Source organism: Urocitellus parryii, chromosome 7 (genome assembly GCF_045843805.1).
Source record: "Urocitellus parryii isolate mUroPar1 chromosome 7, mUroPar1.hap1, whole genome shotgun sequence".
Taxonomy (NCBI): domain Eukaryota; kingdom Metazoa; phylum Chordata; class Mammalia; order Rodentia; family Sciuridae; genus Urocitellus; species Urocitellus parryii.
In genome coordinates, this window is record NC_135537.1 from 37,754,162 (window position 1) to 37,781,238 (window position 27,077).

Sequence of the window (27,077 nt, forward strand, 5' to 3'; positions counted from 1 at the left end):
TATAATTTGTCTGAAATGTATGACAATTAAACTACTATGTGGATTTCTTTTTATAATAGTGGATTTCAAATTTCAAGTCAGGATATTCTTGCAACAAAATCTTCATTCCTGCTCCTTCTTCCTACACCTTCCACTTGTGAATAGAAATGTACCATTTAAATGCTGAACTTGGCTGCGTGTACCAGAAAACCCAAGTAACAGTAGTTTAAATAAATTAGGATTCATTTTTTTTTCCACTTAACAAGAAATCCAGAAGCAGAGTGTTCTGCACTGAGAAAGTGATTTTGTGAAGTCATTAGAGAGTCTTTCTATAATTCCATTTTTAGGGTGTTACTGTCATCCTCCTGCTTACAGAATAAATGCTTATTCTCCACACTGCATTCTAGGCAAGAAGAAAAAGCAAGAAATATAAGGGGTGGTACCTCAATAAAGAAAACAGAACTTTCATAGAAACTCTTATTTTATGTATCATTGGCCACAATTTTATTAGATGGCCACTCTACCCATAAGAGATGCACTCTTGCTGTGGAAAAGAGAGGTTATAGATTTTAGGAAGACAGATGTTTTACTCTGAGAAGCTTTTGAAAGTAGCTCGTAGAAGCTCATAGAATAGAAGCTCCTGATTAGGATAGTGTTAGAAGCAGGCCCATGACTACTAGGGTTGGGAAAGTAGATTTCTGGAATGAAATTTCCCAGTAATTCCTTTTTGTTCAACCTCAGAGATTGGTCTGCCTCTGCCCTTTGTGTTGCCACTGTTGTCAAGTTTCTACTTTGCTGACTCGTCTCAGAACAGAATACTATCTTTATTTCAGTCTTCTCCCTATTCTATCTCCAAAGGAAATACCTCCTGAGCCCATCTTATTATTTTTGTGAAAGTTTTTATAAAATATAAAAAGTTTTTCCTACTTCATTTCCAAAATAAAAATAAACAAATTTTGAGATTTATTTTTCTCCTCCTTTCCAGCGCATACTACTACTTTTAATGTGTAGGTCATACTAGAGTAGTTGTTTTATATTATTTTCTGGTAGGAAAAAGTTAGTCTTCCATTTATTCCTAAAATGCTATGGGTGTATTTTCTCTGACTCAAATATCTGAATTAAGGGTCACTGGTTTATCATAATACCCTTGACTCATTATGGTGCCAGGATATTGGTAAATATCCTAGATGAAGAGTTTCCCTACCTTCGACTTGAAAAGAAAACAACGAGGCTATAACTAGAATCTTTGCAGTGAAGCCAGTGCTGGGTGGAAGGGAAAAGTAGTAAGAGCAATATGATCCTGGCCCTGTGTGGAGAGAGGAGAAAGATTTGGGGTAGGGACAATGGTTGTGGAGTGCTGTTTTCTAAAGTGGATTAGAAGTGCCATTTGTATGTGTCCCTGTTTGTTTTCCAAGGCCCTTGAATTTACTTTTTAAAAAGCCTATCTAGAAATATACTTCAGTGAAACGTTTCTATTCCTTTGTCAGTTGATAATGGTGATCTTCATGGGTTTCTTAATTTTCTAAGTTAGTTTCTCTCGAATCCCATTTTCCCTGTCCTCTGATTCTGACTTTTCTATATAACATTAATAACCCTTATTGTACTGAAAGTTCAAGTTTGTAGATGTCTTTATGTGTATTACTCTTTTTAAGACTTTCTGATGCAAATCAGAATTTTGGAATAAAATGTAATTCCATTATAGAATTACTCTTGGACTGGGAGTGTAGCTCAGTTTATTTTGTGTCTAGCAGGCATGGTGCCCTAGGTCTGATCCCCAGTTCAACCAAAAAAAAATTACTCATCTCTTAAGAAGGAGAAAGGGGCATGTGTGCAAGCATGCAAAAGAAGAAAAGAATATTGCTCAAATGATTTCTTCATGGGATATCTCCTTACCCTACTCCCCACTTTGACTTGATTTTCTTAAGTATTTTGTAGAAAGTTTGTTAAGTTTAGCCACACTTCAATATATTTTCCCCCTTTTTCTCATAAAATGGGGCAGATGTGTAGAATAACCAAGGTTAAATTTCTGAACACTATTTTGGAATAAAAGGTTGCCATAGAAACAAAATTTTCATTCTGGAGATAGAGAAATATGTCTTATTAATGATGAGGCCCAAAGACACATCAAGGATACTTAAAAATCTGTCATTGGATTATTTGTGTCCTGTCCAAATGTCAGTCATAAAATCTTGTCAAATTAACTACTTCCTTCCCTTCTTCTGTTTCTTTCTGGGATTTCAGGAAGCAAAGTTGAAGTTGGACACCATAAAAACAAAATCTTGATTTTTAACATATTTATTGATTGTTGAAATAGAACACCTTGTTTTCTGCAAATATATATGAGATATGTATTTCCATTCTTAACATATTAGTAAAATCTTTTCTGACCAGTAATTTAAAGGTAGCTTTGGCCATTATCTTGATGAACTGTACGAAAGGAGCTTTTGTTTGGTTGGTTGGTTAGGTTTTTAAAATTTATTTTATTTATTTTTGCATGTGAAATATGACGATACTCTAAGTTTATAGAGTTTGCCACAAATACTGTTGCTTTATACTATTCTAATTTTGAGTAACTCAGTATCTTTTCAATTGGTATGATATAGATTCCATATATTTTATCACACTAATTTTTAAGCATTCTAACACCTGGAATTAGAGAATGGGTATTTAGAGAAAGAGTTGTATTGAGGATCATCCTCTATTTTTCTAGTACATGCATATTCTGAATATCATATTCTTCTTGATTCTACTGGGGCAGTTATTCTAATTATAATAATATCTCAAGTATATTATCACAGTACAGTTGATAGTCATGAAAGACCAGTAGCTTCCACCAATTCAAAAATAATGATGAAAAAACACATAGCATCTCATAGCTCCTTTTCAGGTTTATAGAGATTGAACTTCTGGGTAGATAGAAACATCATTGATAGTCAGAGGTATCTTATTTGTGAAATTATTCAGGGTGTAGGTTCCTGTATTAGGGATCTTACAATTTAATGAAGGGTTAAGACAGAAACAAGACATCATTATCCAAAGTATATGTATGAAGACATGAATTAGTGTGAATATACCTTATATTCAACCAAAGGTATGAAAAATTGTGTTCTATATGTGTAATAAGAATTGTGATGCATTCCACTGTCATTTATTTTTAAAAATCAATAAAAAATGAAATAAAAAATATGTAATTCAATTTTGAAAAAATTAAATAAGCACATTACTAATAGTTATATTATTCACACATCTACTTTGTGTCATGATTCAGTTGATCAGAATTGAAGCTCATCCATCAAAATACCCACAAGAAAATGTAAAAGGTTTCTGTGTAGCTATTAAATTAAGATCACTTGCAAATAAAGATCTATACATATATAGAAAAAGACTTAGTTAACTTAAATTGATGGTTAACTTAAAATCACACAGTCAGCTGTGTGTCTACGATATATTTATATACCCATGATTGTAACACATGATTCCCAATAACTAAAAGATAAGAGCAACCCAATGTCCATTGACAGATGAATAGATAAGCAAAATGTGATGTAACATACACAATGGAATATTAGTTATCCCTGAAAAGTAAGGAAATTCTGACACATAGTACAACATGAATCAACCGTCAGGACATTATGCTAAGTGAAATAAGCCAGTCCTAAACAAAAGGAAATACTATAATGATTCTACTAATATGAGGTAGAAAGTAGTGAGATAAAAAAAAAAAGAAATAAAATGGTAGTTGGCAGGGGTAAGGAGAGGGGAAATGGGGAGCTTTTGATTAATGGGTACATCATTTTAGTTTTGTAAGATGAAAGGAATTCTGGAGGTTATATGTAATAGTACTGAAAAAGTAATACATAAGTAGTAATAAAAGTAATATTAATACTACTGAACCATATACTTAAAATGGTTAAATGTTATTTATGTGTATTTTACCCCAATAAAAATGGAAAAGTAATTTAGTGTCTTCACCATTTTTAACTGTACAGTTCAGAAGTATTCAATACATAATATTGTGCAAACACCACCACTATCCATCTTCATACTTTTTTGTGTGTCGGGAGATGGGAGGTCAGTACTGGGGAGTCAATCCAGGGCCTCACGGGTACTAGGGGGGCACTCTTATCCCTGAGCTACATCCCTATCCCTTTTCATTTTTTATTTGTGATAGAGTCTTGCTAAGTTGCCAGACACTGGCCTCAAACTTGAGATCTTCCTGCCTCAGCCTGCCAAGTAGCTGGGATTATACATAAGGATCTGTACATATATAGAAAAAGACTTAGCAGAATTAAAAACATCTAATGATTAACTACATCTAGCTATTCCTTTCACCTTCTAGAATTTCACCTTCTCGAACTGAAATATACCCATTTAAATGTTAACTCCCCATTTTCTGTTCTCTCTGGCTTCTTGGAATCTGTCTTATTTTGACTACTCTAGGTAGTTATTCTAAATGAAATCATGCAATTTTTGTTCTTTGTGACTGGCATATTTCCATTAGCATAATATCCTGAGTCTCATCCATGTTGTAGCATGTGTCAGAATTTCCTTCTTCACATTTTGCTTATCCATTCTGTCTGTGAACTGTTGGGTAGTTTCTATGTTTTAGTTAATGTGAATAATGCTATAAAAGAACATGAATGTACAAATACCTCTATTATCTCTTCATGACCCTTTTTTAATCTTTTGGGTATATAACAAAATTTAAGATGGTACATTTTATTTTATGTAATTTTTTACCACTGTTTAAAAAAGAAAAACACCTACTCCATTAAGTCAATAAAAACTTTGTTTGATAGGAGAAATCATGTCATTTTTAGGCAATGAGATAAAAATTTTTAAATGAATAAACGCCATCATTACCATTTTCTCTTGTGTCCTCACCTAAGCAAAATCACCTACACTCCAGTTCTGCCAAATAACACACACAGAAATCTAAGAGCCAGGGAAAGGAAAGGGCAGAAGGGATGCTTGTCTGACAATTCCATCTTCCTCATCTCACTCTATTTTTTTTTTTTTTTTTTTGGTTGTTGCTGTTAGAGAATTGCAGATTCTTGAATTTACCACAGAAAATAGGTGTCAGTTCCAATTCATTCTATATTCCTAAAGATATTTTTGGAATTGCAGTCTTTTGACTAGAATGACCTTATATCATACTCAGCCAGCAGTGTTACTAAGTTGTCATAGTAGTACTGGTAGTTTTAAGCTAAACTGATACTATTGCAAAAAGCATTTTAGATTGGCCATATCACTATTATGAATACTATGGTTCAATTTATAGGAACATTGCAAGACTGACCTGTCCCCATATGCAAGTAAACAAGATGGTCATGAGTCTGAAAAAACATGTCACACGAAAGAAAATGGGGCTGTTTCATCTGAAAAACAGCCAAGATAGGAGCCATATATCTGTTTTCATAAATCTGAGAGACAAATATGTGACAGAGGAATTTGTTTGGAACATGAGTGTAAATTACAGGAGAGATTTGAATGTCCTGTATTCCCTCATGAAGTTTTCAAGAAGGTAGCTTATTTTCTATTTGGAAAATTTGAGGAAAATGCCTTCTTGGTGGTCCTTGAACATTTATTTGGAGTCCTAGAGCTTTAAGGAATCCAATTTGGAGACTACTCATCAATACCTTCACTGCCAGATTAAAAATCTAGTTATTCTAAATGTTTATTTCCCACTTCAATTCTTCAGTATAAAAAATTGGGGATTGATTGAAAGATTCTAAGCAAGAACAATGACATGGTTTGATTTGTATTTACAAAGGTCACTATGTTGACAGTATAAAATCAAAACTGAACTACTGGAAGCATGGAGACCAGTTTGGAGGCTGTATGATGACTTTGGCAAGAAATCATCAGAAACTAAACTAAGACAATAGCAATGATGTATAGAGAAAAAGGGTTAATTTTAACAACTCATGAATAGAAGAATTAAAAACATCTAATGATCAGGGGCTGGGCTTGTGACTCAGTGGTAGAGTGCTCTCCTAGAACATGTGAGGCACAGGGTTCGATCCCCAACACCACATAAAAATAAATAAATAAATAAAGGTATTATGTCCATCTACCACTAAAAATATTTTTTTGAAAAAACACTTAATGATCATTTTGATGTTGTAACACAAAGAGTGTAGATGTCCAGTTGATTCTTTGTCTCACAAATTTGAATAATGAAATCCACAAACACAAGGGTAAGAGTAAAGTAACAGGATTTATTAGAGTAATAGAAAGCAGAGCTCCCAAAGAGAGAGGGGTCCCAAAAGAGGGATGCCAGTGGATGTCTGTTATCCAGGGGGTTTTAAAGGTATAACTGATGGCCCAGTACAGATGATTGGTGGGGTGAGGGATACTTGGATTTACCAATCAAGCTCTTCAAGCTCTGAGCTTAATACACCAATCAGAAATGTATAATTTCAATCCTTTATTTACAAAATTAAGAGGATGAATCCAACCTATGGTTTGGCACGTCTATTCAGGATAGGAATAGTACTTGAAATAAGGGTGAATCTGGTGCTCAGCTGTTGCTACAGGTAAGGGTAAGGAAGAGTTCTTGTGGCTGAAGTTGTTAAGAACAGTAAGAGGACATTCTAGCTACAAAAGAGGTGTCGGGGTTGAAGCTGTCAGGGACAATGACAGAATATTCCTCAGGCCCAGTGTCTCCTTTTAGGATAGCATGGTCTCATTCCTTCTTTTCCTTCTCTGAAGCCCTTATTCTGTCTGAGGGTGTAGGGTCTACTTGCTTGCCTCAGTATGATGAGATGTATTTTAGTTAATTCTTAACTTTATTACTTTGGGAGATTTAATAAATAATTTTGACCTTAACCAGGATAGAACGTTTGGGAGGGTCTGCATATTTAAGGGAAAAAATTTTTGTATTTAGTTTCAGAATTGGCGATTAGTAACTCAAAATCATCTCAGATTAAGTAGTATAACAGCAAGCAGTTATAAAATTGGATATAACTTACGAGCAAGGTCTGGGCTGGAGAAAACAGCTGTGGTAGACATGCATATAAATATGTCAGACAAAGCCTTGAAAGTTTAGAGAGAAGGAAAACAGCTAGTGAGATTGAGGGAGTAGTGAAATTGGTGTAAGAGAAATCCTGAGTAAGTTCTATAATTTGTGACAGCTGAAAGTTTGTTAATTACAATAATAATACAGGATTAAATGTAAAAAAGAACACCAAAAACACTTGGATTTTTAAAGTTCATTTTCTTTGACAAATTTCAAGGACATCTGATATGATTTTTAATAAGATGATATTCTGCTGAAAATCTGAAATATTTCTATAATCTGAGAATATTTTAGATCTGTTTATCAGTTTAATTTTTATTTGGTTTGTATACTTTTTTAAATGTATGTTTTATTTTACTTTGTTCTTCATAAATTGATATGTTGGCTTTGATTTTGTGCAGTACTAATTTATTATATGGCTCAATTTAAAAAATCACACTTCAGCTGGGCATGGTGGCGCTTGCCTGTAATCCTAGCAGCTCGGGAGGCTGAAGCAGGAGGATCAAGAGTTCAAATCCAGCCTTAGCAATGGCAAGGTACTTAGCAAGCTCTCAGTGAGACCCTGTCTCTAAGTAAAATACAAATTTACGGCTAGGGATGTGGCTCAGTGATCAAGTGCCCCTGAGTTCAATCCCTGGTACAAAAAAAATAATAAAAAAATAAAGCTGAAGATGTGGCTCAGTGGTTAAGTTACCCTGGGTTCAATCCCTGGTACCAATAAATAAAAATATCACACTTCAATAAAGATTATATATCTTTAAATGTAAGAGCTTATGCCCTCCTTATGTTCTTTGTTTTCCTAAGGAAATGCAACTTCACCACAAGTACAAAGACCATCTTTCATGGACTACTTTGATAAGCAAGACTTCAAGAATAAGAATCATGAAAACTGTAATCAGAACATGCATGAACCCTTCCCTATGTCCAAAAATGTTTTTCCTGATAACTGGAAAGTTCCTCAAGATGGAGACTTTGACTTTGTAAGTACATTTGAATTCTTCCACTTATGTTTTTTACATTTGTATTTTATCATCACATCAAGACACATAATTTATAAATACAAATTATGGACTATTAATATATAACATATAGCCATGTGTATGAGTAGGGAAATGGTGAAATTGTAGTTTGTTTGCAGAAAGATTTTTACAGAGAACATAAATAATTGCTTATAGTTAAATAAATCATGGCTCAAATTCAGATAAATATGTAGGATTTCTTAAAACTAAAATGACAACTATTACAAAAGAATTTTTCAGTAGGGCAAATATGAGATACTTCTGACTGTAAACTCAGTTACCAGAATAAAAGATGAAAAAGTATTTATGACATACACTTTGAAAAATTTGCTTTGACTTTGAAAGCAACTGAATTAGTTTCTACTTGAGTGCTAATTCTGCTTGGTTTGTCAGAAATAATAGTCCTGTACTATATGTATTTAGGTCACATATAAGCTTCAGTTAAAACTGCCTTATCACCTATTATGTATTTTTCTTTATTTCTTTTAGCCCACTATTATTTATTTCTTTTAAATGGTGCAAGGAATACAGATACTCAGTTTTAAAGCAGCTGTTTGCAGAATTTGAAAGAATAGATTCTCAAAATAAATTCGTTAATGGAGTAAAATTTTTTATGAAGTAAATTTTTGTAACTTTTAAATAATTTTTTACTTTTGATAGTATTCTGTAAGATTTTTTCCAAATAAAATTGTAATTTTTTATATTTATTAAATAAACACAGAACCTATAAGTAAATAAAAATTTAGATACATGCATATCTTTAAAATTCTTAAGCAATATTAAGCCATTTTGCCTAGATATCCTGATACCTCAATGCTTTGAGATTTGGAATGTTTTTAAGTTTAAATACTTTTCTCCTAAATAATGTGATTATTTGAGTTTTCTAATAATGTTATGATAAAATTTTAAAATCCATCCTCAAAAAGTTTAGTAATAATTACTAGCAAATCTTAGTGTAAATCACAGGTTGTAATGCCTGTTTACTGTTTTTTCAATATTGAAATAAGAAATTAGGAAAAAAATCTGCATTTTTTTAGTTCTGGTAAGATTTCATTTTAAGTTGTCTACTTTTAAAAAAATTATAAATTATTTAGTATGCTGACATTCAAGCTTTAAATCATTCATGAACATGATGAATAATGTAGAGTACTTAGCATCAAAAACTCTGTCTTGTCTCAGTTGGAATAAGTCTTAATAGCCTCTGGGAAATGGTTTGAAATGAGTGAGCTATAAGTAATGAATAAATTATCATAATTAAGAAAGAGCAAATAAAGTGATTTAATTCAGTTTTAGTTATTCTTTGCTACCATCCCAAAACTTAATGGCTTAAGATAACTAGTTTATTTGCTCACTTTTTTGTGGGATAACAGTTTGGTCAGGTTTAACTGAGTAATCCTTCTTTCTCAAGTGGTTGTACTTATCTCCCAGCTTGACTGAGGCAGTTGTATAGCTTTTCTAAAATTACCTGCTCATGTGTCTGGCAGTTGTGCTGAGTGTTGGGTAGCTCATATGATCCCATTGAGGTTTTTATGTGGCAGTAACAGCCTTCTGAGAGCTTGAAAACAGAAGTTGCAAGGCCTCTTGATCCCAGTTTAGAATATACATGCTGTCCATTTACAGTAGCATTAAAAAGAATGAAATATTCAGGAATGTTCCTAACCAAGGAGGTGAAAGACTTGTACATTTAAAAACTACAAAATGTTGCTGAAAAAAGTTAAAGAATACGTGAAAAGACAAGACATCTCCTATTCAAAGACTAGAAGACTTAATATTATTAAAATAATAATACTTGGGGCTGGGGTTGTGGCTCAGTGGTAGAGCACTTGCCTAGCATGTGCGGTTCCCTGGGTTCAATCCTCAGTACCACATAAAAGTAAAATAATGGTATTGTGTCCAACTACAAATAAAAAATAATATTTAAAAAATATATTAATACTGCCCAAAGTGTTCTGCAGATTCAATATAATCTACATCAGAATCCTAGTGCTTCTGTAAAAATAGAAAAATTCATGCTAAAATTGATTTGGATTTCCACAGTACCCTTTATAGTGAACACAACAAAATAGTTGACTTACTCAATTGAAGAGTACTATGAAGTGGGGAATTAAAGGTAAAAATTTTAAAAGTGGGGAGGGAACCTTTCCAGTAAGAGAGGGATTTGAAGGGATTATATGGCTAGATACAATTTTTGCAAAGTTATTAATTTTTTGACTTTTACAGGGCAGATAGCCTTGAACAAGGAGTGGAGAATAAGGGAGTGACTAGAATAGTTCTTCCCCAGCATTTATTATACTGTCAACTGGAACTGCTCAACCCTCTCATCCCTTTGATGAAATGTAATAGCCACTGAGGGAAATGTAGATGGGAATAAATAAAGATGAATTAAGGGATGATTGCCAGGAGATAAGTAAAGCATTTCTAAGAGTCATAGTGAGTATGGCAAAAGATAAGTGTATAAGGGGACAGAGAGAATAATTAGAGAAGAGGCATAGGTGGGCACAGTGAAGTGATTTGGTAGAATACTTTGCTCACAAAATGGGGATGTGGACTAAAAGCAAAAATAGATTTCCACTTGAGATACCAGCTGTTAATAATAAAGAAAATCTGGTCTTAATCACCCCCTCATCTATTAGATATAGAATGTTTAAAAAATGTGACTCATCAAAGTGTAAATTGTGCTAAGGTTTTTGTTATCTCCTCAAAGCTACCTTCCAAAAGAGAACTGAATTTTGTGTGATTTCTATGAATAACAGAAGTTGCTTAAAACAAGCTCAACTTATTTTGACCATATTTTCAGGACATAAAATGTTCATCCTTCTGCCTTGAGGAAAATAGGTTTCAAGAAAGAAATATAAGAGAGGACACTTCATTGTCAAAGCAGATTCCTAAAGGGCAAAGTTTATTCATTGAGGCACCTGCTAGACAGATGTGCAGAATAGGAAGCACTTTTTATCTTAAAGCTTGAATGCAATATAATTTGTGTATTTTCTTTTAAATCATTTTATCATTTGTCTTTTAGATGTGCTGGGAAGTATATTTCATTTTATGTTCCTGGATGTAATAAGATGATAATACAGTTTATGATGTCACCAGTTGGGGGTTATCATATAAAGATGGGAGATAAAGTATATTTCAACTAATTGACCTGTGGTAATAATTTCAATTCTACTAAATAGTTCTATTTAGGCTGTGTCTCTGAAGATTTCCAAAACAAATGTAAAAGGCAAATCTGTTTATTATAGCACTTGTCTAATGTTTCAGTTTTTGTTAGAATTATTTCCAAACAGCCTTAGCATCCAGATTGTTTAGTGTTAAATAGAGCGCATGTAGATCTTGTTTTGCAAAAATTACAGTATCATATTTAAATAGATATATTTTGGGTAACATAAAGAATTTGGAATAAGAACAAAAACTTTAAAAGCCATCTGTTAAATCCACTATATTGGTTCCAAATTTTTTTAAAATAGAAAGAAATTGGATTGACAATAATTACTAGTATAAGAGGAATTAGGTAAATCAACCATTTTGTTTTTGACCCAAACTGAATTGTCAGTTAACATTTCTTGATTACTCTGATTCTTAAATATTTATTCAATTCATGTTGTTCTTTTGAGCTAAGGCATATAAGAATCCTCTTGGGCAGTACTGGAGGAAAAGTCTCAATAATTGTAGCAGAGGAAAAACAAATCCTCTCCTCTAAGTGTAAACTTGCCTGGGGCTTTCCTAGGTTTTCTGCAGTCGTACCTCTGATTCCTTAGTTGGTAATTCAATAGAGTTATATGGAAACAAAACAAAACAAGTCATTTCTGCAAAATGCAGAAAATAGTAAACTCAATAGAAAGTGCCAGCCCTGCTGCTGGAGCCACCATGGGCATTTTGGGTGTCTTCCCTTCTTCTGGAGAAACATTTTCTTGTCAGGGTCTTTTCACCTTTCAATGTTACCCCCAGTAGTAAATGGGTAATTAAGAAACTGGAGACAGCAGTGGATTACAGGAACTCTTAAAAGGTAGCACTTTAGAAAGCCCTCAGCAAGACAGATTCTGAAGACCTTCAGGAGAACATAACCAGCAGCAGTAACCAGTTGTTTTTTTTTTTTTTTAAACCCACTATTACCCACTGGCAGTTTGCTATCATCTACTTTATTTGTTTAAATACAGATGATGTCTTTGCATTTTATAGAGATGATGGATAAAAATTTCTCTTGTAGTGTACTGCTTAGTCAAAGGACTGCTTGTTCTCTTCAGTTCTTGGTTCTGTGGACTGAGGAAACCACTTTATTTAGAGTGAAGTTTTTAAGCACATTGTCATCAATTAGCTTTGCATTAATTAAATGATTATTGTCAAGTATTTCCAGATGTGAGAGAGTGTATTAGCAAAGTATGAAGAGATAACTGTAGATGTTTCAGATTTATTTCTTTTAGGGTAAAAAAGAAATAAACACATAAAATCCTAAATGTGCCAGTGGATAGCCCTGGATAAGAGTTTATGATTACAGGTGTACATGTGGCATAAACTCGAGTGTATGTGGCACATTGTGCTTTCACTACTCACTCATTCCTTGTAGAGCCAACAGGAAATTAAAATTAATGAGAAGCCTGCACTTTGAAATACTTGCAGAATTCTTGACTATTTCAGTCCTTTGCCAGCTCACGAAATTGTGCTGGCAGCCATATCCAACAGATGGTGCAGTGTGTGTACAGTTGTGTCATGTGGTTGTCTAGGTACATGTAGACTTGTTGTAAGGTTTTGACCATTAGTCTACTGAGATATTTAAGGCAAACATAGCCATTGTTCAGAAAGGAAAGTGGCCGGCTTCAAAGATAGTATTTATGTACAAGTTGATGTTAATAGTCACTAAGCAACTAAACTGGATTTAATAGATTCCATAGTAGTCACAGATAAAAAAATTAGTGACTCTGAATTGCTCTACTGGTTTCTTTCTTCAGTATAATTTAATCCATTTGGCTACCTGAGAAAGAATGAGCATTTTGCTTATTTGTAAAAATGACATTTAAGGATCCCATAGTTTCTGAAATTTTATTTCATGCTTTGTCTAGGCAAAGTCTATTGAAACATTAAGCTAATTCAGCTTATTTAGGTAATTCATACCTTAAGTTAAAATGCATATCATCATTTCCTTTACAAATTAAAGTGAGCAAGCTGTACTTATTGGATTAATTAAAATAGAAAGCACAGGTGCAGTATGTGGTTTCTTGTCACCATGTTGGAATTTATTAAGATGTTTAAAGCACATGGCAAAAAGAAAAATGTCTAACAAAAAAGAGTTCTAGAAAATACAAACTTTCTTCACAGTAATTTGTTCTTTTTAAAATATAATTTATTTAGAAGATTGTGTTTAAAAATTGGCTACTTACATTTTTTAAAAAATGTTGAACTCCAAGCATATGTTTTGGCTAATGTTGATGTCTGGGAAAGTTATTTTGACTATGAGGGCTTTCTGTTCATAACCTCATTTTGGATGTCAGTAAGCTTTGGGGACTGTTGGGGTGATGACAACAAAAGAAATGTTAACCAATAGTGGAATTTAGGATCAAAGAGTGGGCAATCTAATTTATAATCTTTTATTTTAAGACTGATGACCCATAGTGTTTACCTCTTGAAATCAATAAACCGTTAGATTTCAAATAAGTTATAATTGTTTGAGGTAACTAGTAATGCATTTATCAGGGTGATTTTTATAATGGATTATTTTTTATAATGGATTAGTTTTTACTTAAACTGTCATAATTTAAATTTCTTTAAATCTGAAATTACTTTTATACTTTAATAATTAAGTCAGCTTTTCAGAATGTACACAGTAGTAATTCAATATCAGAAAACTTTCCATAATTGATTTCCATCATACTTCCTGATGTATATCTTTCATGGTTAGAAATAGATTATTCTTTTGGAGCCTATTACATTTATTGGTCTGGTTGAACTAAAACTGACACCTTTTTTTCATGTCCTTACATTATTAGGTTAGGGACCATTTCCATAGTATCATTCTCTTATTAAAAAAATAATAGAAAGTCTTTATTCAATGATGGAAGATTTTCTATTAATAACCACTGTTTCTTAAAACTAGAAACCTTGTCTTGATTCAAAACCAAAGTTATCTTGTTTTGTAACTTTGTCTATCAGTAGTAGAAATATTTTCTTCCCAGAATTATAGACAGGTCTTAAGAAGACAAATGAAAGACAATATCACACTAATGTATGTATCATAGCATATGAAAGATTTTTAGAAAAATGATATCTGGAGCTGAGGTTGTAGCTCAGTGGTAGAGCACTTGCCTAGTATGTGTGAGGCACTGGGTTCAATTCTCAGCACTGCATATTAATAAATAAATAAATAAATAAATAAATAGGGTCATCAATGACTAAAAAAAATGTTTAAAAATGATATCTTAATTTCATTGATTTGTTTCATAGATTTTTATTTTATTTTTTTAGTTGTTGATAGACCTTTATTTTTTATTTATTTATATGGGTGCTGAGAATCAAACCCAGTGCCTCACACATGCCAGGCAAGTGTGCTGCCACTGAGCCCCAGCCCCAGCCCCTGTCACATAGTTTTTAAGAAACTTTTTTCCTTTATGAATTAAGTAATGGTGCATATATGCAATATACTATTAATATATTATTTAACCCAGCAACCTGAGTTAGAGTACCATATTGTAATTCCACAGGCCTCCAATTTAGTTTATAATTCTGTATCTTAATATGAGAATCCAAATAAAGCTGCCTAATATCCAAAACTACAAATACATAAATACTTAACATATGAAAGAAAGCTAATAATCAGCCATGTTCTTGTATTAATGAAATGAGTAGTCTGTTGTGTATTATCTCTGCTAATGGAGGATATCTAAAACAGTCATTTTTATATTCTCATGTTTATATTCTTCAGTGTGAAGAAATTTACAATCTAACGCCTTACAATTTCAGTAATGGAACAAAATGCTTGAAATTGCCTTACTTTTGGTTTTAAACACTTAATCATTTGTGTCCTGACTATGAATACTAAAGATTTTCCCTTAAATGTCTATATAAGTCACAATAGAAATATAGTGCAGATAAGTTCTCATTTGGTTTGCAGAAACCAGTGAATTGCAACTAAAATCTGCAAACATATATTTTCCCATATGCCTTTATTATAGAATTTTACTCTTTCAGGAGAAAAAAAAACTGAGTTAAGGAAATTAAGTAATCCAAGCTATCCAAGTAGTCATCATTGCATAACAACTCTTTCAGTATGCTAAAAATTCACATTTCACTTTAAAGAATTTCTTTCCTAAGCAGTTTGGATATTCCTCAGAAAATCAGGGATGTAATCGCCATATGACCCAGCTGTCCTACTCCTTGGTATTGTCCCCAAAGATCTAAAATTGGCATACTACATCCACACAGCCACATCAGTGTTTATAGCAGCACAATTCACAATAGCTAAATTATAGGATCAACCCAGATGTCCATCAGTAGATGAGTGTATTAAGAAATTGTTGTGTGTATACACACACAATGGAGTTCTACTCAGCCATCAAAAAGGAATGAAATTATGGCTGGTAAATGGATGTAATTAAAAAAAATACCAAGTGAAATTAGCCAAACTCAGAAACTCAAGGGTTGAATGTTTTCTCTCATATATGGAAGCTATAGTAAAATAAAGGAAAGGGGGAGGGAAGGATACGATAACATGAAGAACAAATCAAATACAAGTTAATAGACAAAAGGAAGACTCTAGTAGAGGATGGAAATGGGAGTGGGGGAGGGAGAAGGGAAGAAAAGGGGGTAATCATGAGCTGAAGTTGACTTCCATGCATGTATGAGTTTGTTGGGATGAATCCACTTCTGTGTATAGCTAAAAGCTCTAATAAAAATAAAAGGAATGTCTTTCATATTTATAGTTACCTATACTTTTTTTTTCCTCTTGACTCCATTTTTTAACTATTAGGTCTCCATTAATGTGAGCTATTATGAAACATTTTGCCATGATTCATGATAGGAAGCTGCTGAGCAGAATGATACTGGATATGATACAGCAGGGACCTATCCTGCCAAGTTAAGGCATGCTACCAAGCTGGCATGGATTTAGCCCTAATCCTTTGGACAATGAATAGCTAGTGCAGAATTATTACCAAAGGAACACTTATCAAATTTGGTCTTTAGTGTCAAAGTAAAACTTACAGGAATTTGAGACACTGGAGATCTAGGAATACTGGATTGAAGACTATTTGAAATTGCCAAAGTGGATTAAGGTAAAGAGAGACTTGATTCAAGAAATCATCTATATTAGATCATTTAAAACCTCCCAGATCTGATGGCCAGTTATGTCAGAGAAATAGGGCAAAGAGGAAGTTTTCTGATTTAGAGAATTAGTTTGATGGTATTGCTCTTGTTTGAAGCAAAGAGTAGAAAAAGTGGAAAGAATGGGTTTTATGTGGAGGGCCACCTAATAAGTTCTAATGTGAATGTGTTAAGTTTGCCATGCCTGGACTACATATAAATCCACTAGGTAGTTGAAAATACAGAATGAACCTGTAAACTGGGGAATATTCAGTGTGGGAAGAGTTCATGACATACAAATGTGTAACAGTGAATCCCACTAGTATGTATAATTACAATGCATCATTAAAAATTATACATGTATGTATGTGCACACACTTTATATATATGAAATTAACCAGAAAGAGCCTTGGAGTAATAAGAAATGATTATCAAAAATGGATTTCAAGAGCCAGGTACAGTGGCACATGCCTATAATCCCAGCGCTTGAGAGGCTGAGGTAGGAGGATTGTGAGTTCAAAGCCAGCCTCAGCAACTTAGCGAGGTACCAAGTACCTAAGTGAGTCTTCTCTCTAAATAAAATATAAAAAAGAGTTTGGGAATGTGATTCAGTGGTGAAGTGCCTGTGGGTTCAATTCCCAGTACCAAAACAAAGAAAGAAATAAACAACAACAAAAAACGGATTTCAAAGGATTTCCATGTTTAAGGTGTCAGAGCAGGGTCAGTGAGGAGAGGAGACTGGCTTTATCTAGCATTGGGTATATGTTCAACCAAAAAAGGTTAAATTAAGTGAAGGCAGATTACAGCTGTCACCTGAGAATTTATCATAGATGTTACTGCTTGTTTGTTTCTTGCGGGTGGGGTAGGGTACATATCAGCCTGTCCTTGAATTTAAAGAATAGTTTGGGCTATCAGGTTTTTTGTTAGCAGTTCTTTAAGGATTTTTCCTAGTGTCAGGATGTGTAAATAAATGACATAGCACTTCTACAACTCACTGAGTATATACCTGAAATGGCTCCCCACCCTTTCTTTTCTTTTTTTTTAAACAAATCTCCTTTGAAGCATTATCTTTCTAATTTTTCTTTTCTGCCCCTTAACTATGACTTTAGACAGATGCTGTACCTTTTTGATCATTTTTGGTTAGTAAAAGTCTGAAGTTAAAATTTTTAATCTCATATTTGATTTAAATCTCATCTGTTTCTTCCCCATTCTACACCTTAGGGAAAGCCACCTAAGTGACTTTTGGTGGTCTTCTGGTTTAGCTCATGAAGAGGTGGAAGAGGGGGCAGTATAGAAGGATAGAAGAGGCAGGGGTCACACTAGTTATCTCAAGACAGTAGTATTACACTGGCATAATCTGGTTCTAACTGTTGTAGTGCGTCTCTATTATGTATGATTTTCTTGGAGTGATAATTTTCTCTTGGTCTCCTTTATCACTAAACTCTCCTTTAGAAATGAGCAGCTCTATCTCCTTTTGTTTTTTTTTTAATACCTTTGTTTTTATGTATTTATTTTTATGTGGTGCTGAGGGTTGAAACCAGGGCCTTGAGCGCACTAGGCATGCGCGACTGAGCCCCAGCCTCCTGTAGCCCCTTTCCATTCTATCAGTTCAACTCCTCCCCTTTTCAAGGTGAGGCATTGACACATTTGACCAGAAGCCCTTATTCCCTAATTACTGTGTTCCTTCACATGAGCCGTAGGAATCAATGATGTTCTAGTTCTGGTGTCTTGGAGTGAGGATCAGTAGGGGAAACATGAAGTTCTCCCTATTTTTTCAAGAATACTATTTCTTGGCCCTAATGATAGATATGTGAACACTTAATTATTTACCCATAGATAAATTGACCAGATACCACTGATCTAAAAAACCAGATTGTAGTAGAAATGGAAAAGCTTTTAAAAATTTCAAGAAAGTTAAAATATTAAGTTTTAATGGAAGTCATTTTTGATTGAGCAGCAATGTCTCACTGACATTCAGAATTCATTGTCTGTGAGATTAGAATTTCTAGTGGCCATAGGTACATAAGATTATGTAGTCACGTGGACCAGACTGATAATTCTTACAGATCAGTTAATAAAGATTTAAATAGTTTTTTTTCAAAGAGAAGAATTTAAGATAATAAGGTACTATATACTTCAAAGCAAATAGAATTCCCCCCACCCCATCTGCTAGCTACTTTATTAAACTTAACAGAGAATTAATTACTTGTAAGAATGATTTTAAATTTGACATATTTACCTTCAGTTTGGCATTTTCTTGTTTGTTCAAATGTGAATTCTAGCTGTAAGAACTGGAGTTAGGGCTGGGGTTGTGGCTCAATGGTAGAGCACTTGCCTAGCATGGATGAGGCCCTGAGTTCAATCCTCAGCACCACATAAAAGCAAATAAATAAAATAAAGGTTAAATTCTTTTTAAAAAGTGGATATTTATTATAAATGATTAATAGTTGAAAAGCTCTATAGTTCCTATTCATGAGAGTAGCCAGAAATTAGCCTTGTAACTAGTTAGGATTTATTTACAGTTTTTTTTTTTTTTAAATCCTCTGATGTTTCAGGGACTAAAAAAAGAAGGGAAATCTATGATTGAATGTAAGGGGTTTGGGATTTTGTGCCTGGTAAAAATATTGTAATTGTTTGCAAAACTGGGTAAGAAATCAGAAGGAGAAAAATATCATACATAAATGTCTTCTGACATAGACAAAAATATGACTTGCATATTTGTGGTGTGCTCTGGATTAGGTATTAAATTGAGTTTGACTGTTAATAGTACTTAATACCACATAAGAAAATGGCATCTAATGTCCCTGGTGATACTTTCTTTATTATAGAAATTCTTGTGCATTAGAATAACAAGTATTGAGATTGTTTTTCCATTTTACCAGTTTCTGCTTTGATTTATATTCATGAGTATCCTGATCACCAGTATTAACAGGATTCATTTAGAAGCTAGTACTTTCCTTTTTTAACCTTCCTTTTGAATTTACCCTATGTCACATTTTACAGAATATCCTGATAATGAACCCTACAGAATTTTAAAGTAGAGAACTTATTTTTATTTAAAAAGAAATGAGTCAAATGTCAAGGAGCATTAGATATTATATTTCAAATAAAGTCTTAGCAAATGATCAAAAATATTAGATTATTAATTTTAAATATTTTGTTACGTGATAACTTCTTGAGTAGAAAATAGAATTTTTGATAGAAAATGGAATATTACTTTAAATATATGGGTGACCATTTAATATTGATAAATTTTAGGTTTAATTGCACTCTTGGTGAAAGACTGTTTTTCATACTACTTCTCATTCAGTATTTGTTTTATTTCCCCCTATTTATTTGCTTTCTGGTCAATTTAAAGTTTAAAAGTTTTAATCAGTGATGAACTCTGGTTTCAGTTTATGAAATAATTTTTGCTAAATTGTTGCTAAAAATGCTGTTTGATTAATAGAATTCATTCAAATCAAAATTTTAAATATATCAAAGTAATTTTTAATAACATCATGGAGGTATTTTCATTGGATTTTCCAATCTGAATAGTAATCATCTAATTGAAATGTTTTTTGTCACAAGGTAGCTTATTTTAATGCTGTGAATGTAGATTTTTAAGCACCTGATGGGTAACTTTTCAATTAGGTTATAGATAGATAAATAGATAGGTGTATTTCCCAGACTTTCCATTCTTACTGTATATTTATTGGATATTAGATATTTTATAGATTTAACAACCATTTTCTTAAGCATGGAAGTAATTCTGTGATAATGTATTCTTTTTTATTTTAATTTTTTTGTAGTTGTAGATGGACAGCACAGCTCTATTTTAATTGCTTATTTTTTTTATACCATGCTAAGGATAGAACCCAGTGCCTCAGGTGTGCCAAGCAAGCACTCTGCCACTGAGCTACAGCCCCAGGGTGATAATGTATTATTCCTAAAAGATGCATGCTGAAGTATTTAGATGAGAGGTGCTGTGATATTCTTTCTGCACACAGTATTGTGCAGAATGGTTCAAAATTTTAAAATTTTATATGTGGGTGTAGAAAGCAAAGAAGCAAGAAAAACAGGTAAAATGTTAGTTATTGAAAGAAAGCAGTTATGAGAATGTATACATTATTTTCTCTCAATATTTGAAATTATAATAAAGAGAGAAAATATATACATGTCTTTTTTGTAAACTATGTCTTTTGGCAAGGTATACAGCATTTAAAAATACTAAACCCAAGATTTAGCATATATAAGGTTTTTTGTTTTTCTGCATTTGCTTTTATTTGTATTTGTTTCTGTTTTTACCTTTTGTAATTCTTATATTTCTATTTATATCCTTATATACTGTACACCAAACATTGTAATGTATAGTTTAATGAATAATTACATATACCCAAATTTTTACCACCTAAGTTAAGAAAAATAAATTACAGTTCCTTGGGAGCCCCCTATATATCCTCTTCCCTTCCCCATAGAAATATATATATACTGTCTTTGATCTTGTGGTAATTCTGTTCCTTTCTTTGAATGTTTACCATCTACACATATGTTCTTAAACAATACATTATTTGGTCTTGCTGGTTTTATTTTGCGTATTCTTCTGTGATTTGGTTCTTTAAAAAGCTTCCACAAATGACTGAAGTTGTTAACATATGTAGATTCTTGTATGTTTTGTTTGTTTGTTTGTTTTGAGAGGGTAGGTGTAAGGATGATAAGCTTTCATCATTGTTCAGAATTCATTCAACAATGTCAAAATAGTTTTTTGTAGAACTATGTTGCTTCTGAATTGTATATGGAACTGCAAGGTGTCAAAAATAGCCAAAAGTGACTAATATATGTTTGACACTTTTCTAGATATTGGTGATATATCAGTAAATAAACCAAACAAAAATCTCTACCTTCACATTAGAGTGTACATTCTAATGGGGAAAATCACAATAATAAATTAGTAAGTTATACCATATGATAAAAGATGATAAATGCTATGGGGGCAGGGAGTCAGGTGGGGCCAGTGTTAGGGGAAGGAGTTTACAGTATTTAATAGGATTCTTAGAGAGGCTTTATTGAGATAGACATTTGAGTAAAGACTTAAAAGAAGGTAAAGGATCAAGCAGGGAGTGAACATATGGATATTTGGAGAAAGAATGTTCCAGTAGAAGAATCATCCCCTGCAAAATCTCTGAAGTAGAAGCTTCTTTTGGTGTATTGGGAGAACAGCAAAGAGACACATCTGTGGGAAGTGAGTGAATGAGGACCAGAGCATAAAAAGATGAAGTCAGGAGAGTAGGGTGTTGAAATGACAGGGTGGACAAAATAGTAGGGTCTTGAAGGCATCATGGGTTTAGGGCATTTATTCTAAAAGAAATAAGTAGCCATGGAGAAATAACTTGATCTATATAGATTGACTTTAAAAAGTTTACTCTGGCCATATTTGAGAATCAATCTAGTGTACAAATTTAGAAACAATCATGCAGTGAAACAGCACTGAAAGCAGTAAGATTCAATCAGGTTCTTGATAATTTTGAAGATACAAGACAACAGGATTCTAAGATTGGTTGGATATGAGAATGAAAGAAATAGAAGACTCAGGATGATTTCTAGGATCTTTGAAGAAAACCAGGATAGAGTTGCGTATAACCAAGTTGTGGGGAAATGTGGGTGGAGCCTATCAGGTGGGAAAGGATCAGGAGTTCAGATTTCAGTGTGAAATACATCTTTTATATCCTACCTTCAAGTACACAGTTATATATGCAAATTTAGGTTTAGGCTGTAATTTGGGAGTTGTCATTATATATATATGGTTTTTAACCTTGAGACTAAATGGATTTTCCAGGGACTCTCCAGAGGAATGAATTTGTTTAGAAAAGGAAAGAAGTCTGTTATTACTTTCCTCTGGCTGCTGTAACAAATTACCACAAATTTAGTGGCTCAAAACAATAGAAAAAAAATTTTAGCAGTTCTGGAGGAGAGAAATATGAACAAAATCTTAGGAGTCTAAATCAAGCTGTCCACAGGGTTGTACTCTCTGAAAGGCTCTAGCAGAGAACCTGTATTGTTTTTCAGCCTCTAGAGCTGCATTCCTTGAATCATTGTCAAAGCCCAGTCTCAATTTTGAAAGTTAATGGTGTAGCATCTTTGCTTTCTTATTCTGCTTCTGTTACATGATCTTTATCTTCTATGTAAAATCCTCCTCTGTCTCTCTCTCTCTGTCCCCTATAGGATACTTGTGATTGTATTTTAGGTGCATTTGTATAATCCAAGATAATCTCCCTGTCTCAAGATCCTTAAAATAACCAATTGCAGTGGTGCAGTCCTGTAATCCCAGCAGATTGGGAGGCTGAGGCAGGAGGATCTCAAGTTCAGAGCCAGCCTCAGCAACTTAATGAGGGCCCTAAGAAACTCAGCCAGACACTGTCCCTAAATAAAACAAACAAAAAAAAATGGCTGGGGGTGCTGGGGTTGTGGCTCAGTGATAGAGTGCTCACCTAGCACTCATGAGGCACTAGGTTCAATCCTTAGCACCACATAAAAATGAAATAAAGATATTGTGTCCACCACCTACAACTAAAAAATAAATATCTTAAAAGAAATGGCTAGGTATGTGACTCAGTGATTAAGCACTCCTGGGTTCAACCCCTGGTACCAACCTCCCCCCCTCAAAAAAAAAACCCTTAATTAATATCTGTAAAGTCCTTACAATATAAAGTAATATCAAGTGTTTCTAGGAATCAGGACATGAACATTTTGGGAGGCTGTTATGCAGCTTCCCACAGTCTGCCCTCTGGTTCTTGGGAGTTCTTCTTATCCCAGTATTCCCCAAAGTCTCAACTTGCTCCAGCACCAACTCAGAATTTAAAATCTCATCTAAATATTATCAGCTTAAAAGTCCCAAATTTCATCATCTAAATTAAGTGAGGGGCTGGGGTTATACCTCAGTGGTAGAATGCTTGCTTAGCATGTGTGAGGCACTGGGTTCAATTCTCAGCACCACATATAAAAAATAAATAAAAGTCCATCAACAACTAAAATTAAAAAATAAATTTAAAAAAAAAATGAGGTGTGAGTTATTCTGTAGTTACGACCTGTCCTGGGACAAAATTCCTCTATCTGTGGATGTGTAAAATTAGAAAACAAGTTATTTGCCCCCAAAATACAATAAATAATAGAAAAGGCATGGGATAACACTTATAGACATCCCCAAAGTAAAATGATAGGAGGTCCTAAGTAATTTCAAACTCCATTAGTGAAAATTCCATTATGTTTCAGGGCCTGGGAGTAATCCTCTATGGCTCAAGGCTTTTTTGCCCTTTGTGCCTGAGGCTCTACCTTTTGAGCAACTTTCCTTTTTCTTGAAGGAAAGTACATTAATTGTTGTTAAGTAGTTTTATCAGCCTGTTTTGAACCTGTAGAATTTGGAGAACCTGACAACCTTCCTTAATTTTATCCTACTCCTGTCTCAGTCCAAGCTGGGAGTGTTGTGCTGGTACAACATTCTCAAAAACATTGTGGATCCTTGGTGTATGTCATTAGACAAGAAGGTTCTTCACAGAACCTGGATAATCCACTATTCCTGATTTCTGTGAGATGATCAAGGGGATCCATGACTCACACACCTAATCTCTTTAGCAACAGCAAAAAAATATCCAACCACATCCTTGACTTCTCTGCAGAACATACTTTTCTATTAGTACCTCTTCTAATTGGAACATCTTTTGAAATCTGATAGGCTGTTAATTTCCCAGTAAGCAAATACTAGGTTGTTTTTGCTTAGATTTTTGCTTAATTCGTTCCTCAATCTGTTTCCTCTTGCATTATATTGTAAGTAGTAAAAGGAATCTACATCTTACCTTTAGTACTTTTCTTGGAAATCTCCTTAGCTAAATATCCGAATTCATCCTTTATAAATTCTGCTTTCCACATAACTATAGGACACAAGTCAACTAAGGTTTCTGCCGCTATAAAGCAATATCATTTTTCTCCCAGTTTCTAATAAAATGTTCCCCATCTCTTTATGAGCTTAGTAATATTTCTACCATGATACTGCTTATTATCGGTGATGAGTCCTGCTTCCTCACATGTTGACATTTGAACATTAAAGAAGCATGCCAGGGCTGGGGATGTGGCTCAGGCGGTAGCGCGCTTGCCTGGCATGCGAGCGGCCCGGGTTCGATCCTCAGCACCACATACCAACAAAGATGTTGTGTCCTCTGATAACTGAAAAAATAAATATTAAAATTCTCTCCCTCTCTCACTGTCTCTTTAAAAAAAGAAAAGAAAAGAAAAGAAAAGAAAGAAAGAAAGAAAGAAAGAAAGAAAGAAAGAAAGAAAGAAAGAAAGAAGGAAGGAAGCACGCCAAGGCAAGCACATAAAGCAGGGTTTATTTAAAAAGGTGTAACAGACTTCTCCATGGAGGGAGAAGGAGGCCACAGCTGGTATCCTGGTATCCCAAGAAGCAAGATATTCTGCCCTTTTTATGTCCTAGGCTTCCTTTTTTCTCCTGCCCTCTTTCTCTAGCAAGTGACTAGGCCCAGGAATGTTTGGTGGGATGGCAAAAAGGTGGGAAACAGGTGGACTGAAGGGAGAAGGGCAGGATTGTATAGCCCAGGACACATTAATTAACAACTTTATAGCTCCCTGTAGGGAGGGACAACTCCTGTGACAGGTTACCTCTGCACCAGGTTGGAGCAGGGGGAGGTTCTAGATAAGGGTGGAAGAAAGGCTCTGAAGGAAATAACATTTCAATTCCTCATGGACAGTCTCCAACTTGCTGGACTCAAAATTGGCCCTCTTGATCCGACTTGACTTGATTTACCTATCTGTACTGAATGCCTGTCTAATTCTGGCTTTAGCAATATTTTGCTAATGGTGATATATATATATTTTCTCCAAAATGAATTAGAACCTCTGCATTATGTTCCTCTCTTTCTCTGAGAGAGAGATACAAATATATACCCCAAAGCCAATCTCCCAATACCCCACCTCCTTCAGCCACACACCACCAGCCTTTAGTTACCATGCAAGTAATCCCATGAGGTGATTAATTCACTGATTGGTTTAAGGCTCTTGTAACCCTATCATTTCTTCTGTGAACCTTCTTGCACTGTCTCACACACTAGCTTTTGGGGGATACTCCCACATCCAAACCATAACATTCCACCCCTGGTTCCCAAAAGTTCACACTCATCTGACAATGCAAAGTATATTTCATCCATTTCCAAGAGCCTCAACAGTTCTGAGATTGCTCAAAGTTCAAGTCCAAAGTCTTCTCTGAGGCTCAAGCTATCTCACATTCTGAGCTCCTTTAAAATTAAAGCAATCCAATATATAATGGTACAGAGTAAACTTTTTCATTCACAAAATGGGGTCATAGAAAGAAGGGATAGGACCAAAGCAAGACTGAAATCCAGCTGGGCAAACAATTCCTGTAGTTCTGTGTCTGGCATCTGGAGCACATAGCATCATGATGATCTCTCCAAAGGGCTTGTGTAGCTCCACCCCTGCGGCCTTGTTTTGCAGCCCGAGTAGTCTTTCTGTCGGCTTGTCTCTGCTCATTTCCTACAGCTTTCCTAGGATAATGTCCCATGTTAACTGGCATTTCTTAATCTTGGGGGTCTCCAGTGCAGCTTCGGCTTCCTCCTCTTATCTCCACACTTTCCCCTCTTGTGTACTACCCACAGAGACTCTGAACCTCTTGTACTTTGCCTGGAATCCCAGGCCTTCCTTTGTAATCTTGGTGGAAGCCTCCATGACCCCCAAACTCCATCATTCTGCATTCCTGCAGAACCAGCACTATGAGGTTGACACCAAGTTCTGCCATCATCTTGAGCAGTAGCCACGCCTACAGGGACACAAGCTGGTACCTCCCAGTACCAGGGTGGCTGAGCTCATTGAAAAAACTTCCTAGACTCCCTTGAGGAAGAAGGGTGCTTTACTGGTCTTAAGAAAATTTTTACTTTTACTTCCTTGAGTCTGAAATGGGTGTGGTCTTCCAGCTCCTGAGATGCCCTTAAGCCATTTTTCTCATTGTCTCTGGGAAAAGTCTTTAGCATTTCTGTAGTAGGGATAACATCTTTAACAACTTCAACTTCCTTAGCCTCAGTTTTACTGCCATCTTTCAAGTCCAAGTTTTTCATATCTTTCTACTCTGTTTTCTGCTCCTGGTTATCACTATAAATTTGGCTCAGAGCCACCAGTAATATCCATGCCACCACTTGAATACTATGCTGCCTAGACATTTCTTCCTCTAGATTCAAAGTTCATCACTTTTAAAATCAGCTTCACAGAAAGTCTCAGGACATAGGCAAGATGCAGATCACTTCTCAGCCAGATCATAACACAAATGGCCTCTACTCCAAATTCCAATAGTGCCCTCCTTTTCCTCTTGAGCCCTGTCTTCACTGTTGGCATTCTGGCCTTATGAGCTCCCAACAGAATCCTCCATTAAGCTCTGCTTACAACATTTTAAAGCATTTTTAGTTTGCACTGATGAACATCTCAAAATTCCTCCCACCAATTCCAAAAGGTTCAAAAAAACTTCTGAACCACGTGGTCAGGTTAGTCACAGCAACAACCCCACTCCTGGTACTAATTTTTGTTTTAGTAAGCTTTTTCACTGTTGTAACTAAAAGACCCAACCAGAACAACTGTGGAGGAAGAAAAGTTTATCTAGGGGCTCATGGTTTCAGAGGTCTCAATGTACAGACAGTTGGCTTTATTCTTTGGGTTTCTAAGTCAGGCAGAACATCATGGCAGAAGAGTGTAGTGGAGGGAAGCAGCTCACATGATGT

At 34.5% G+C, this 27,077-nt stretch overlaps 1 protein-coding gene across 3 annotated transcripts in view; it reads left to right on the forward strand.

The window, feature by feature from the left end:
* The window catches only part of Stk3 (serine/threonine kinase 3), a 284,170-nt gene that overhangs the window by 205,138 nt on the left and 51,955 nt on the right, over nucleotides 1-27,077 (forward strand). For all 3 annotated transcript variants that reach the window (XM_026384024.2, XM_077800961.1, XM_026384033.2), the window contains exon 10: nucleotides 7,805-7,980. In XM_026384024.2, coding sequence (XP_026239809.1) covers nucleotides 7,805-7,980 — 176 coding nt within the window. The remainder of the gene's footprint in view (nucleotides 1-7,804; nucleotides 7,981-27,077) is intronic.